The 16,147-nt window shown below is 51.5% G+C and overlaps 1 protein-coding gene across 5 annotated transcripts in view; it reads left to right on the forward strand.

Annotated features, from left to right (window-relative positions):
- CELF5 (CUGBP, Elav-like family member 5) overlaps positions 1–16,147 on the forward strand; it is a 50,404-nt gene that overhangs the window by 3,822 nt on the left and 30,435 nt on the right. For all 5 annotated transcript variants that reach the window (XM_018050806.1, XM_018050807.1, XM_018050809.1 and 2 more), the window contains exon 2: positions 14,651–14,733. In XM_018050806.1, coding sequence (XP_017906295.1) covers positions 14,651–14,733 — 83 coding nt within the window. The remainder of the gene's footprint in view (positions 1–14,650; positions 14,734–16,147) is intronic.

Here is a 16,147-nt window from a genome sequence, read left to right on the forward strand (position 1 = left end):
TTAATACCCGCCCTGCCCGGGGCAGGCGCCCGCGATCGCTTCTTCCGCCGCCGCGCGGCCTCCTTTATGGTAATCGTATATGCATTTGCATGTTAATGACAATATTTGTCTTAAAGCGGAGGTTGTGAAGGGGGCCGGTGCGGGTGGGGGGGGGGGGCGCTGGTGGGGGCCTGCAGTTTCCATGGGAGCACCAGCTGCTCGGCTGGCGGTTGGGGGTGACAGAGGGTGGGGGGAGAGGCTGGAGCACGCCGAGCTCCAGGCATGAAATTCCGTGTGTGACGTGCCAGCCCCAGGGAGCCGGCGGGCTGGGCGGCCGGCAGGCGCTGCCCGGTGGGGAGGGACGGAGGGAGGGGACAGCGGCGGCTGGGCAGGGAGGGGGTGGGGGGCAAGCCATCAGGGCTGGCTGTGTGGCTTTGAGCTGGGCACGCCTCCCTCCATGCCTCAGTTTCCCCAACCACTCCATCCTCAGGGGGTTAACAGGCTTTTATGAGGCGCTGGGGGCCTTATGGGTGACCATCACATCGTTTCTGCCTTCCGTTAGGCGGAGTGCATTGGTTGAGCGCCTGTTGTGTGCGGGTCTGAGAGTCCAGGCAAACAGGAATTCCTGGGAGGCATGATGGAGTCAACAGGCTGTGAAGCCACCTGCTAATAGAACCACTGTTTCTTCCAGACCCAGGATACTGTGTCGGGCAAAATAGAGAAAAATCCTCTCCCAGACTCCTCCCACCCCCAGATCCCATTTGGTGGTGATGTGTGTGGGGTGGGGGGAGGGCACACAATGAGGAACCGGAAGTTCCAAGGCATTGATGTCAGGGCTGAGATGGTCGACGCACAACCGCAGGGACAATCCAGAGGCCCCAGCTGCTGCAGGAGTGGCGACCAGGAGGGCTTCCTGGAGGAGGCAGTTGAAAAGGGAGAGCAGTTAGGGTGTCTGGTTTCTCTGCATCTTCTTGGCTGTGGAAACTTGGGCAGCTGCTTCAACTTTTCAAGGCTCAGTGTTGTCATCTGTAAGAGTCATGAGACCAGTGGGGACTCCCAACTTGAGGAGAGTTAAGGGAGATGAGGGCCAGAATAGTGTTTTAAGCTCTTAACACAGGGCTGGGTGCAGAGCCTATGCTTGTTATGCTACTAGGCTGAGGCCCAAAGGATCTGTTGATGGGGAAAAGTGATCCTGGCAGAGCATGTGCGAAGACCCTCCAGGTTAGGAGTGGATGGAGTTTTGCCTTGGTGGGGAAACAGCAGAGGGTCCCTGGAGCCCCATGGTTCCCTTTTGATGATATTTGGTCTCTCTTTAAACCCTGATATTGGCTGATGAGACCCTGGCCATTAGGAGCACTCAGTAGGACCACACTCATTCATTTAGCCAACACTTCCTGAAAGCCTTCTGGGGCCTTGCACCAGGCAAGAGAGATCTGAGACCCCCCTAATGAGCAGAGCTACACATTGGCACCTACAGCTGGAATGGTCAGGGTGTTTCAAAGGGAAGGGATGCAGTGTTGAGAGAACTGGATAGGGAGTTGAAGGCTCTGCCTGGGGAATCCAGCTGGGTGGAGGAAGGGGATTAGAACTGGGGCTTTGAAGGGTGAATAGGAACTTGCCAGGTGGAGAAAGCATTTCATGTATTTATTCACAGAAGCACTTTCTATGTTCTGAGCCCTATGGTGGATGTGAAACACAGCAGTGAGCCAGCCAGGTGAATGTCTCTGTCCTCGTGGATGTGGGCAGAGGGAACTGGGTTTGCAAAGGCCTGGAGGTGTGAAGGAGCACAGCTGGAGTCAAGGAGGAATTAGGTGAGGCATGGTAGCTGAAGGGCTTCCCTGGTGGCTCAGAGGTTAAAGCATCTGCCTGCAATGCAGGAGACCTGAGTTCAATCCCTGGGTTCGATCCCTGGGTCAGGGAAGATCCCCTGGAGAAGGAAATGGCAACCCACTCCAGTATTCTTGCCTGGAGAATCCCATGGACGGAGGAGCCTGGTGGGCTACAGTCCACGGGGTCGCAAAGAGTTGGACACGACTGAGCAACTTCACTTTCACATGGTAGTTGAGGCCAGGGAGTCAGCCTTGAAGTCAGGGACTCAGCCCTGAAGGGCCTCTTATGCTGCACTGAGCTTGGATCTTTACTGAGACACTGGGGAGCCGTGGAAGAATTTAGAGCAGAGGAAGATCTCAGACCTGTGTGGAAAGAAAGCTTCATGTCCTGTTAACTGTCATTGCTACCATCAGCCTCTTTCCAGCCTCCCAGCCTTATTTGTAATATACACACTTCTCACACACCTGGGCAGATACATCAGTAGCTTCCCCCTGGGGTGAGGCTCACAGTGTGGGATGAAAGGGACACAAATAAACAGACACATGCTTAGGTCACAGTGATTCTTAGAGAACCAGGTTCCCCGCCCCCCACATGGATAGACAAGGGCTCAGAGACAGGTGACACCCTCACTCAAGTCACACAGCAATATAGTTAAGTGTCACACCTCCCAGCCTGAGACTTGACCCACCTTGGAAGATAAATAAGGGAAGCAGGGAAAGAGATGTGATCGTGGAGATGTAGACTCAAGGTGAAAGCCATCCAGGGTTCCTTGTTCTCCTTGGATTGAAGGTGACCAGGGCCAGAGGGAGGGGCTGCTAAGTTTGGAAGACATTGGCCTGGCAATAGTCCTGTTGATCTGGGGTCATGGTGATCATCACTGACATGTAAGTTCTGTGAGGATAGGGACCATGTCCTGTTCACCATTTTGAAGTGGAGCATGTGGATGTACAAAGGCCTAGGGGAGGGAGAGGGTGAGGGGGTGGTTGGGTGTGGTGGGGGGTGGCCTGGCCAACAGATGATATGTAGATGGCTGCAGGCATGAATGGATAGATGGTGATGACTTGGTGGTGGATAAGTGGATTGCTGGATGCAAGAGTGGGTAGGTGGATGAAAGGCTGAATGGATTGACAGATATCTAGGTGGATGAATGGGTGGATAGATAGAGGGATGGATGGATGGAGGAATCAATGGATGGACAGATAGATGAAAGATGGTTGGGCAGACAGATGATGGAGAATGGAGGAACAGAAGCATAGAGGAATGGACTAGGTGAGTGGATGGATGGATGGGAGGATGGAGAAATGGATGCATGGAAGATGGGTGAATGGATGGAGGGATGCAGGGTCGATGGGTGGATGGATGGGTGAGTGGATGGATTGGTGGATACCTCCTCAACATTTGCCACCTTCCTCCCCACCAGGTGAATGGGAATGACCATCAGCTTTGCAGCCCAAGAGGCTTTGTTTCTATTCCTGACTCTACTTTTCATTTCTGGGTGATCTTGGACAAACTGCCTTATCTTTCCTGAGCCTTAGCATCCTCACTTGTAAAAGAGGAGTATTGAGAGTTCTTTTACAGAGTAGTTGTAAGAATTACCATTAATTTGTAGAATGCAAATAATGACAGGGTTAATGCAATCCCTGTCAATAGCGTCTTGCACATCATCGGTGTTAATAAATGGTCAGGTAGCCAGACAGTTAACAACTGTCTTTCCAGCCTCTGGGGTGTGCCAGGCATTGTGCCTGGTTTGGGAGGACACAAATCACTGTGGGAGAGAAGAGGGATTGACACCAAATGAGCAAACAGGTAAGACTTGGGTAGGAGCAAGTTGCTAAGGAGGAAGTAAAGAGGGATGTGTGTTGAAGGGTGACAACTGACTGCCGGTGACCAAAGCTGACAGGAGGTGACATCTGGGATGAGCCCTGCATGGCAGATGAAAAAGCTGTTGTTCTAAAGCCAAGAGAAAGGCATTCCAGGAAGTGGACACAGCATGTGCAAAGGTCCTGAGGTCAGAATAAGTTTGCAGCACTGGGAGAATGGAGTTGGAGCAGAGTGAGCCAGCAGGAGAGAGGGAGGAGGGAAGGGCAGGGAGGGGACTTTGAGCTTTTACAGGTAGGTTGGTGGGAGCCCTGGAGGGCTGTGGGTAGGGGTAGGTCAGGGTCCCTTAGGGAGCTCTGAATTTGGGGAAAGTGAACTCTGGGTCCTCCGTTTTTGAGGTGGGGAAACTAAGGCACAAAGAGTCCCAGAATGTGGCTGGACATTTCTGCCGCCACAGTTGGGCTCAGCTCCTCTGAGGGGCTTCTGAAAGGTGGCAAGTTGCCTGGAGGTGCCATGAGGGTAGTTGTGTGAGCTCCCTCACCAGTCCTCTCGCTTCCCCCAGCAGCCTTCAGGGGTGGAGTTCCCCACATCCAAGAGGTGAGAAGGGGGCGCTCATCACATCCTTGTCCCTGACCCTCTGCTAGAAGGAGGGACCTGAGGTGTCATTCCCGCCCCAGCTAGGAGTCTCCAGAGCAACATGATATATGTGGGAAGTTCAGGCTCAGAGAGGGGAGAGCACCTTCCCAGGACACACAAGTTCATCGCAGCAGTGTCTGTGCTGGAAGGGGTTTGTCGTCATCTAGAGCTACCCCATGTGGTTAGGCAGGGCTGCAAGGTTGTTTACTCACCTACTTACCCACCCCTTCTCTCAACTGGTTTTGATTTTTTGGTTGTTTTTTTTTTTTGAGTCCCTGCTATGTGCCACCTTTGAGTGAACCAGACCTACTGTGTGACCAAGAGGAGCGCGATGCGCTGTGAGAAAGTGGACAGAACGCTGAGCCGTCCTAAGAGTGGTGATGTGTAGTGATTTAAAAAGTCAAATCATCTCCTGGTGGGATCCAATAGGGAGGGATCTGGTGAAGTGGGCCTCACCCAGGGCAATCCTTACCCAGGGAACACTGGGCAATGTCTGGGGATATCTGTGGTGGTCATGACTGAGGGGCTCCTGGCTTTGGGTGGGGCCAGGGGTGCGGCTCCATCCCCACAGTGCCCAGGACAGCAACTCCCCCCACACACGGAGGACGACCCCGCCTGGATGTCAGCAGTGCCGAGGGGGATCCTGACCTAGGATCACACTAACACTCTGGCCTGAGCAGTTGGTGGTCAGCGTGGTGTCATGGAGACAAGCCCTCAGTGTGTCAGAACAGGACCGTAGACTCACTCTGGCTCTCCCTGTCTCACGCCTCTGCTCCCCTATCCCTCCCTCCTGATGGCTCTGCCTTCTAAACCTCTCCAGCCCACTCATGTCTCCCCACTCCTCTGTCCACCCCATCATCACTCCCTGAACTAGCCTAGTCTCCTCTCCCCTGATCTCCTAGCTCCCACCCTCACCCACCACAGTCTGAACTTCTCCCAGCAAGTGGAAGGTCCCTGTGAGCACCTGAGTCAGGCCCCACCCCTCCTCTGCTTACAGTCCTCCAGGGCTCACACCTGCCTGAGGGTAAAACCCCAAGTCCTCCCCATAGCCCATAAGGCCCTTTATGACCTCTCCCCCCCTTTATGACCTCTCCTCTCCTTCCTGTCTTTCCCTCTCTCACTCTGCTCAAGACACACAAGCTCCTTGCTGTTCCTTCAGTACACCAGGAGTGGTCCTGCCCCAGGGCCTTTGCACAGGCTGTGCCCACTGTCTGGACCATACTTCCTCCCTTATCTTCTGTAAACCACACCTTCTCAGTGAAGTCACCCTGTGGACCTGATTTACAATCTCAGCCACTCTCCAACACTCCACATCCCTTTTTTCTGCTTCCTTTTTTTTCCCCTCTGTGAAAATGAAAACTTCTGATGTACTGTAAAGTTTATTTATTTTATTTGTGTTTCTCTCCTCCCAGTAGACTAGAAGCCCTATTAAGATGAGGTATTTTTGCCTTTTGTGTTCACTGCTATGTCTCCAGTGCCCAGAACAGTGAGTGCCTGAAACTTAGCAGGTGGATGGGTGGATGCATGGATGTATGGGTGGATGGAGAGATAGCTTGACGTGTGGGTGGATGGATGAATGGGCACATGAGTGAATGATGGACGGATACATGAATGGATGATGAATGAATGGATAGAAGGATGGTTGAATGTATGGAGAGATATAAGGATGGACAGATGGATGGACGGATGGACAGGCGAAGGGGTGGATGGATGGGCGGGCGCCCTGCTGGAGTGACCACTGGTGCAGCGCTGATGACTAAACCAGATCCATAGAGGAGTCGACATGGGTGCAGGCAGAAAGTCACAGGTCCAGATGAACCCTGAGAAGCCCTGTTTGTAACATGGAGACAGAGGAGGAGGCAGCAACAGAGGCTAAGGAGCAGCAGCCAGGGAGATAGGAGGTCAGGCTAGAACAGTGTGCCTGATGAGGCATGAGCCCTGGGTCCTAGGGTTTGCCCTCCTGGACAGGAGCCAATGAGTTCATAAGTGGAGGGAGGGACAGTGAGTAGGGGGGTGGGGTCCATCAGCCCTTCTGTTCCCAGTTAAGTGGGGGACAGCTTCAGGATGAGAGGATGGAGGAGGAGATGGAGAGGGTGGCCAGGGGCAGGGGTGGTGGAGAGGTGGCCCCACGGCGGAAGGGAGTGTCGCCTATAGTGCTGAATGGATGATGTTGTGATTTTATGGATGAGAAAGTGGAGGCTCAGAGAGGTTAAGTACACAGCAGGAAGGCATTGGGCAGGGTTAGATCCCATCTTTAGTCACCAGTTTAGAGCTGAATTTAAAGAATTAGAATTAGGGGTGTCAGTGTGTGGTGAGGGGGTGGGCTCAAAAGGGTTTGAGATGAGGGGCTCACACAGTTGGTTATAGCTGGGGAGGGGATGTTGGGGATCAGAGAGAAATGGAACAGGTTGTCTTTCCTGCCTCTGTTTTCCCAGCGCACCTGGCTCATGATCGGTACTTGGGAAATACCGACTGACCCCATGCTGGGCCTGGTGAGGGAGGGGAGGCAGGAAAACAAACGGAGTCGTTGCCCACAAGGTGGTCTTGATATTAGCAGGTCATCTTGGAAGCAAAATCGTTCATTTTGCAGTCAGTATTTACTGAGCACCTACTGTGTGCCTGACACTATTTAGGTACTAGGGACCCAAAACTAAACAACCTCCCCCCTGCCCCCATCCTCTTGGAGTGACATTTCAGTAGGGGAGAAACAAGAAAAAAAAAAAAGTGACATTTGAGATGGTTCTAAGGGCACTGGAAAATATAGAATAGGGAGGGGGCATGTTTGAGGACTGTCATTTGAAACGGAGTGCTCCAAGGAGGTTTCACTGGGGGAGGTGACATTTGAGCCAAGACCTTAAGTAAGTAAGAGAGTAAACTGTGCAGAGATCAGAGGGAGAATACATCCCAGAACAGCTCATGCAAAGACCCTGGGGCAGGACCATTCCTGGTGTGTGGAGGAACACTCAAGAGGCCTGTGTGTCTGGAGCAAAGTGAGTGAGGGGGAGAGAGGAAGGAGGGGAGGCCAGGGAGAGGAAGGACTTAGTTGTGCAGGGCCTTGTGGAAGGACCTGGGCTTTTCCCCCAGGGAGGTGGGAACCCTGGAGGGCTGTGGGCAGAGGAGGGGCGAGGCCTGACTCAGGAGCTCACAGGCGCCGTCTCGTGGCTTCTCTGGGGAGGACAGAATGTGGGGACTAGGGCAGAGCCGGGGACCAGTGGGGAGGAGAAATGAGCAGTCCAGGTGGGGCTGGACAAGGGTGGAGACCATGTACGGTGGCCAAATTCTTCCTGGGCACGGACTGTGTACTGGGCCCAACGCTGAGCACTGGGGACACATCAGTGACATGGACGCTACCTGTCGCCAATCCTCCTGCCCCAGCATCAGTCGGGGATGGGGAGATTTCCTGGAGGAAGAGTGACTCAGCTGGGACCTGCAGGTTGAGGAGAAATGAGCCAGGTAAAGATGAGGGTGAGGATGTATGGACCAAGGAAATGGCAAATTCAAAGGCAGGTCAGCGAGAGGCCAGGTGCATCTGGGATCAGGGTGCAGACAGGGACACCACCAGTGTCCATCGGGATCAGTTCCTAGACCTGTCAAGCTCCCTGGGAAGTGACATAAATCCCAGACTTATGCCTGAACGTGAGAGCTGTGAATAGTAAAAAGGAAAATAATTGTTTTCCCTTTTATTTATGTTTTGAGTTTAGTTTGTGTTTTCTTGGTGGGGTTTTGTTTGTTTTGTGTGTTTCTTGGTCACACTGCATTGCTTGTGGAATCTTAGTCCCCTGACTAGGGATGGAACCCAGGCCCTCCACAGTGAGAGCACAGAGTCTTAACCACTGGACTTCCAGGGAATTCCCTGTTTTCATCTTTAAAACATTTTTTTTTTTTAGTTCATTAGATCAGTATATTAAGCTCCCAAGACCTAAGTCATCCCCAGTGCTGTGGAATTTTCTGGGACTCAGAAGCCCTTTAGCCACCCCCAGTTTGCCTTTAGTAGCAGGGGTTGTTTCCGACTTGCTGTGTGACACCAAGAAAGCAGCTCAGCATCTCTGGACAGGGGTTTGCTCACCTGTAACATGAGGATAAAAGTAGTGTGAAGCTCCAGGGATGATGGGGGAGGGGCTTCAGCAGAGCTTGGCTCCATGTACACAGCTGGTACATCTTCCTGGGCCTCTTGGGGGGTTTTTTAGTCAGTCCTGGATGGTCCTTTCCATGAAGACCTGCAAACCCTCAGATTCAGCAGGGCCCAAATTGGGTTCCACATCTTCCTTCCAAACTGCTTCTCCTGCTGGGTTCCCATCTGTACTGGTTTGTTGGGGTGGCCCTTACAAATGACCACAGATTCTCAGTCCTGAAGGGCAGAAGTCTGAGATCAAAGCTCTGCTCCCTCTGGAGGCTCAGGGAGGGTCCTTCTGGCCTCTTCCAGCTTCTGGAGGCTCCACGCATCCCCTGGCTTGTGTCTGCATCCGCCCAGTCTCTGCTTTCATCTTCCCCTGTCCTTCCATCTGTCTCTCCTCTTTTGTCTCAAATAAGGATGCTTGGCATTGGATTGGGGTCCACCTGGTTGTCCAAAATGACCTCATGTCAAGATCCTTGATTACATCTGCAAAGACCCTTTTTCCAGATCAGGTCCCATTCACAGATTCCTGGAGTGGATATATCTTTTCTAGGGGGATCACTATTGAGTGCCTGAAGATGCTCCTCATCTTCTGGGCTTCCCCCAGCCCTGTATCCCTCACTGTGTCTTCCAGGCTGATGACACACAGGGAGGTGTGTCCATCTCTGTCTCTACCCAGCCTGGGAGCCTTAGTATCACCCATCAGTCAAAGTGTTGTCCCCAGAGCCCCAGCTGAACAGAGACCTGTTGCTGTGGAGGGGCCATGGCCACTTCTGCTCCCTTTCTCAGAGAAGAGCATCTCCAGGGCTGGAGAGAGGAGCATCCTTGTGGGCTGGGGGAGAGCCCTTTGTCATGGGTCATGCAGATATGGGCTTAAGTCCCAGCCCTGTCATTTCTGTGGATGACCTGGGCCACTGGGAACCTCAGCCTCCTCATCTATAAGGTGGACACTCTTCTCTCCCCACCCCCCATTGAAAGCTCTGTGGGGTCACCCTGGGGCTCCACTTTTGGGAAGCCTGTATCATTAATGATTTAGTTTATTCATGCATCAAACAATTGGTGTCTAGATTGTCCATGGCCCACAAGGGTGTTTTCATGGAAACACTTAAGGCCACCTTTGTCTTGGAGTATGAAAGGTTTGAAGTGAGTTTTATGGAAGATGGTAGACTTGGGTGCCTCTGCCACTCTGTACTCCAGGGACCAAAACCCTAGAGGTGCAGTGGATGGGAGGGAAGCCCACGGCATCAGATATTCCTGGCTTCAAATTCCATCCCCACCCCTTACCTGCTGTGCAGTTATAGGCAAGTCACTTCACCTCTCTGAACCTCAATTCTTCCATGCTGTGCATCACATCCACCCCCAACAGGATTCCTGCCCAGAAAAGAGGGATGTGAAGTAAAGTACCCAGGACAGCGACTGGCCTAAAGGTTCAGTGAATTGGCTGTTTACTGGTACTATTATCATTATCTTATAATAATGGGGGATATTGTGGTGCAGAAGGGTTAGGACTGGGGTTAAATTTCAAGGGTTCAAATCCTACTTCTGTGTGACTTTGGGCAGACAACTCAATGTCTGTCTGGTGTTTCAGTTTCCTTATCTTAAAATGAGGAGAAAGATACAACGGTATCAATTCTTTCTTTTGGGCTAGGCTGAGGGTTCAAAGTGTTCATATGAGTGATGTCCCTGTAAGATGCTTGGCACTCACTGGACTTCAATTATTACTATCATTGTTACAACTTTGATTTGTGAAATCCCAAAAGCTCTGATCTTGGAGCAGAGAACAGAGGATCTTGGTGAGAGGAGGGATCCTCAGGATTTCCCAGCAAAGAAATTTCCTCTCTAGGGGATCTGCTGCTTGCTTAAGCAGCAGTGACAGGGGGCTCCCTCCCTACAAAGAGCACCATGATGAGATAGATCAATTGGTAGACCGCTTTCATACATTGAGGAAATCTCTTGTTTCCCAAAGACTGCCCCCCTCATTAGTCCCTGCTCCACCTTGGGTGTCAAGAGGTCAACCTTTGACCAGAGTTTGAAGATAAGGGTGGGTGTGAAGGAAATCATAAGGTTGAGCCTTTTGGGCAATTGGTTCTTGGAGGTAGGGCTGCCTTCTTGACTCACCTCACCTCTACAGAACCCCAGGGCTTGGCCAGCATGGGGCTTGGGGTGTGTTTTGCTGAATGCCTGGCCCTACTCTTGTCATGGGGCTTCCCTAGTGGTTCAGACGGTAAAGAATCTGTCTACAATGCAGGAGACCCAGGTTCTATCCCTGGGTGAGGAAGATCCCCTGGAAAAGGAAATGGCAACCCACTCCAGTATTCTTGTCTGGGAAATCTCATGGACAGGGGAGCCTGGTGGGCTACAGTCCATGGGGTCACAAAAGAGTCGGACACGACTGAGAGACTAACATACACACTCTTATTGTGGACAAGTCTGGTGTGTGGGGTGAGGGTAGCCAGGGTTAGAATCTCTGAGAAGAGGCTCATTCACTGTGGGCATTGGCTGGGCTGAGAGTTTCCTGGGAGGATCACTGTAGGACTAGGACACAGCAAACCAGACCCCCAATCCCCAACTGAAATGTGCTCCACGGCCTCTTCACCCTGGATCCAGTCCCAGATTATCTCAGAAAGGTGAGACTATTTTAAAGTTCCTTTCAGGGCAAGGTAAGGCAAGGGCCTGTGGTCCTCCCCATAGGCCCTAGGAGAAATTTTTAGAAAAGATACAAATTCCAGGTAGTTGTATCCAAGTGGTTAGCACACATTTCACAGTGCCTCTGATGTTCCACTGTGTGACCCTGGGCAAGTCACTTCCCTTCTTGGTACCACAACCCCTCATCTGCAGAACGAGGACGATGCTAACAGCTCCTTTGTGGGGTTGTTGTGAGGAATAAATGAATCAATATTGAGTATAAACTTATTAGCATTAAAAACTAGGGAGCTTTAGGAACTTTCCTGGTGGTCCAGTGGTTAAGACCCCACGCTTCCAATTCAAGGGGCCTGAGTTTGATCTCTGGTCAGGGAACTAAGATCCCACATGCTGTGCAGTGTAGCAAATAATAACAATAAAGAAAAAATCTAGGGAGCTTTATTAACATCATTAGATGTCTGTATTCATTGGGAACTGTATTTGTTTGTTAGGGCTGCCGAAATTATGTGCTTAAAAAACAGAAATGTATTTTCTCACAGTCCTAGAGGCCAGAAGTCTGAGATCAAGGTGTTGTTGGCAGGGCTGGCTCCTTCTGAGGCTGTGACTGGGAATCTGATCCAAATCTCCCAGCTTCCGGTGGTGCTGGAAATCCTTGCTGTTCTTTGGCTTGTCAATATATCATCCAGATTTCTGCCTTCATTCTCACATGCCATTCTCCCTGTGTGCCTGTCTCTGGATCAAAGTTTCCCTCCTTTATAAGGGTACCAGTCCTATTGGATTAGGGTCAACCCTAAGTGTGATTAGGGTAACGCTTCCAGTATGACCTCACCTTAACTGTTATATCTGCAACGATATAAGATCATGTTCTGAGGTCCTGGAGATTAGGAGAATGAGTTGAGTTGATGGAGAAGGGAAACAATTCAGCCCTAGTAGAAACTGAAATTCAAGGCTCTGTTTATCAAGAAATGGGTAAATATGACACATTTTTACCGGTTAGAAAAAGAAGCTAAGAGGCTGGGAAGATAGGGCCAAGAAAACAAGCAGACATTTCAGTACCAGGGACAGCAGCTCGCGTGGGGTGGTTTTTTTTTTTTTTTTTTGGTGGTTGTTTTTTTTCGTCTATCTGGCTGCAAGCCTTCCCGACAGACCCACAGGCTGGCAGAAGGTTGTTCAGGGGTTATACCTACCGTCCTAGAGACGACACACTCTGTCTTCTGCATAAAGGGCTCCACGGGAAAGAAAAGACTCAAGCAGAAAGGGCTTTGCCCCTCTTTTATACCTCCCAATTTCTTTCCAGCCATGCCTAATGTCTCTCAGGCCTTATGGCTATTTTCTTAGTACCTCTGCATTCCTTGAAGACCCTGGAGATTCAACTCAGAAAATAGAAACTCAAAAAAAAAAAAAAAAAGGCAGGAAGACGTGTATTGGGAGAAGATATGGGCATTAAATATAACCAAAAAAGGATAAGCACACACAATATATAAAGAGGGTGTGTTTGTAGTATCTCCCATTACAAATTTTTATTCTGGTAAAATATGCATAGCAAAATCTGCCATCTTGACCATTTCTAAGTCCACAGCTCAGTGGCACTGAGCACATTTATATTGTTGTGCAACCATCCCCACCATCCAGAACTTTCTCATCTCCCCAAACTGAAACTCTGTCCCCATGAAACACTGACTCCCCATCCCCTCCCCCAGCCCCTGGGCCCACCATCTACTTCCTTCTCTCTGTGAATCTGACTCCTCTAGGACCTCCTTTGAGTGGAATCATACTGTAAACGTCCCTCTGTGTCGGGCTTATTTCACTGAGCATCATGTCTGCAGGGTTCATTCATGTTGTAGCAGGTGTCAGAATCTCCTTTCTTTGTGGTCCTTGTATAGATGGACAGCGTTTTGTTGTCCATTCATCTGTTGATGGGTGTTTGGGTTGTTTCCACCTTCTTGCTGTCCCGAATAACGCTGCTATGAACACCAGTGTGCAAATATCTTTTTGAGTCCCTGCTTTCAATTCTTTGGGGATATATACCCAGAAGTGGAATTGCTGGATCATATGGTAATTCTATGTTTAACTTTTTTGAGGAACTGCCAAACTGTTCTCTACAGCCGCCGCACCATTTTACATTCCCAACACAATTTTAAAAAAATGAATGTTAGAAGCTGTCCTCAGCTCTGCCTGGTGCCCCTTCCCCAGGGCCCCAAGGCACCTCTCAGGCCTGGGTCAGAGACTCCTCCCCACCACCAGGCCCAGCTGGTGGGAGCAGCAAGCGAAGTGAGTGCAGCCCAGCAGGACGCAGCTTTAATTAACTCCAGCGTGGGGCGAAAGTGGTGCCCCCAGAGCTGTTCCCAGGGGCTCTGCACAGGGGGTCCCCGTCGGGGGAAGCTGAGAGACCATGGAAAGGGAGCTGGGGGTGGAGGACCCAGGACTCGACAGCATCAGAGCAGCCGACAATGGTCTCATTTCAGTCAGTGAAACTGAGGTCCCCTGGGGTTAGAGAGGCAAACCCAGCTCTGAGGCCCGGATCCCTGTGTCCATCCCAAAGAACTTGCCTGCATCGCCCACCCCACAGAATCTTTTAAAATATCTTTAATCTCATTGGCCTTTCTCTGGGCGCCTCCCTCTGCTCGGTTCTCTTCGGTCTCTGTCTTTCAACCTTTCTTGTCTCTATGGCTCTCTTGCCTCGCACCCCCTGCCCCCACTCAGGACGTCTTCCAATCACACCCCGGCTCTGGACCACTTTAGAGCCGGCCCCGCCCCTTGCCTCTCCGGATTGGTCCTTCCTTTTGACGCCACGCCCCACCTCTCTAGCTCCGTCCCTGCATCTAGGTTGGTCCATTCCACTGCACCCTCCGAGCATCTGTTCTGATGGGGAAAACTGAGGCGCTCTCACAGGTGCAGCGGGCCATCCGAGGCCACAGAGTTGGTTAGTGGCAGAGTCACTGTGCTCCTCACTCCAGTACTGAGGCCTCTTCTGGTTCCTTGGGGCTGCTGGTGCCCCTCACTATCCTGCTCCCTGGGGCGGCAGCTCTGCCATTTCCCCCTTCCCCCACCCCCCATCTCACCCCAGTTTTTAGCATCAGCCACAGATTTGATTAACAGCTGATTCGTCTCTCTGCCTTTCCCGTCTCACCCTTTGGGAAGTATGAGCATGGGAGGGGACAGCTGAGCTACTCCTAACTGCCCCACCCCAAAGGGGGCTCCAGCCTCCTTTTTTCTATTTTTAAAATTATAGTGAAATACACATAATTTAAATTTACCACCTTAATCACTTTTCCTTTTTTAATTTCCTAAGTTTTAAAAATTGTGGTTAAATACACATAACAGAAAGTTTGCCATTTTAATCATTTTTAAGTGCAGAAATTAGTGGCTTTAAGTACACTCCCATTGTTGTGCAACCATCTCCACCATCCATCTGCAGAACTTTCTCATCTTCCCAAACTGAAGCTCTGTCCCCATTAAACACTGACTCCCCATCCCCTTCCCCAGCCCCTGGCCCCCACCATCAACTTTCTGTCTCTGTGGATCTGACTCCTCTATGGATCTCCCGTGAGTGGTTCACAGTGGAACTTCCTGTGAACGTGGGTGCACGGCCTCCTTTTCTCCTAACACCTCTATTTCTCTCCCTTCCAGGCTGTGCCTTTCTCACCTACTGTGCCAGGGACTCCGCCATCAAAGCTCAGACTGCCCTGCACGAACAGAAGACCTTGCCCGGGGTGAGTGCTGGATGCTGCTGGGAAGTGAAGGGGCAGATGGAGGGGATGCTGTCAGTTAGGGAAGGCTAAGGTCCTTCCTGGGATCAGCTGTGAAGCTCATCTGCCTCTGAACTCAGAAAGACGAATGGAGCAGAGACACAGACATCATCACCCGGATGGGCATGTCTTGTGTGTTAACTGCATCCCAGGCTGTACACTTCATGTCAGGGTGGTTGTGTGTGGTTGTGGAGGCTGCACACTGCCCGAGGGCACCTGACTTCACATGAGAGTGTCATTGGAGGATGAGGAAGCATTAGCAGGCAGAGGGTCAGCAGGGCCAAAGGTCCAGGGGCAGGATGATGCTTGGTGTGTTGGAGGAACAGCCAGGAGGGCCGTGTTCCTGGAGCAGAGAGAGTGAGGAGGAGAGGGCAAGGAGAGAATGGAGGCAGATGTTCAGGGCCTTGTGGGCCTCAGGGAGGAGACTGGACCCTACCTACCTCTCACCATAAGAAGGGAGGGGATTTTCTTTCCTCTTGTCCTTATGGAGCAAGTAAAGCTGTGGCTCTTTATGAGATATTTCCTCCCTAGTGGAGGCTGGCCCAGGCTCTGGGCTTACTGGTTCTCTCCTGTCATCCCTGTCCTCTTTGGGTGGGCAGGAGGTCCCTGCCCCCAGGAAAGGATGGAAGGTCCACCTCAGCCTGCCAAGCCAGGTCTTCAGTGAGATCTGTAGCACCCCACCCCATGAGTTTGGGGGCAGGGGGTGCCGCCCTTCCCTCTAGAAATCTCAGGGACCCTTCAGGATCAAGGGGCTTCAGAGGATGCTAGGGTGGCATCTTGCCATTCCTGCTGGGAGCATGGGTGCTACATAGCTGACAGTGGACAATCTGGGGTTCACCTGCCAGAAACAAGAAGCTGTGGCATGAGTTTGACTCAACTCTGAGCAAGCATCCAAAGTTTTTTTGGGGGGTGGCCTCAACCTTCCCTTGCAGAGCAAAGAGCCCCTCTTTGAAAGATGAAGCGGCAGAAGCGAGAGTATATGCTGTGGTGGCCGCATCAGCGGGCTCCTTGCTTAGTTTCCACCTGATGTTGCCATGTGGCCATGAACCAGTAACTCAACCTCGCTGATCTTCAGCAGCAGAAGAGTATAATGCGGTGGGGCAGAGGGAAGTAACTGCTGAGGTCACTGAGGGCTTCACTGAGGAGATGGCATCTGAGAAGAGACTTGAAAGATGAGGAGGAAGGACATGCTAGGAGAGGGGACAGGATATGCAAAGGTGAGCAAACACCATCTGGAATTCACTCTTCTCCCTCACTTGGACCTTCTGCCAACACCTCCCCAAACCAACAGGAAACTGGAGGGCAGGTCCATCATAGCGCCCAGGGGCACAGTGGAGTTCTGTGGCTTCTATTAGTTATCTCCCGGTGTGTCACAAAT

The sequence above is a fragment of the Capra hircus genome, chromosome 7 (assembly GCF_001704415.2).
Source record: "Capra hircus breed San Clemente chromosome 7, ASM170441v1, whole genome shotgun sequence".
NCBI lineage: Eukaryota > Metazoa > Chordata > Mammalia > Artiodactyla > Bovidae > Capra > Capra hircus.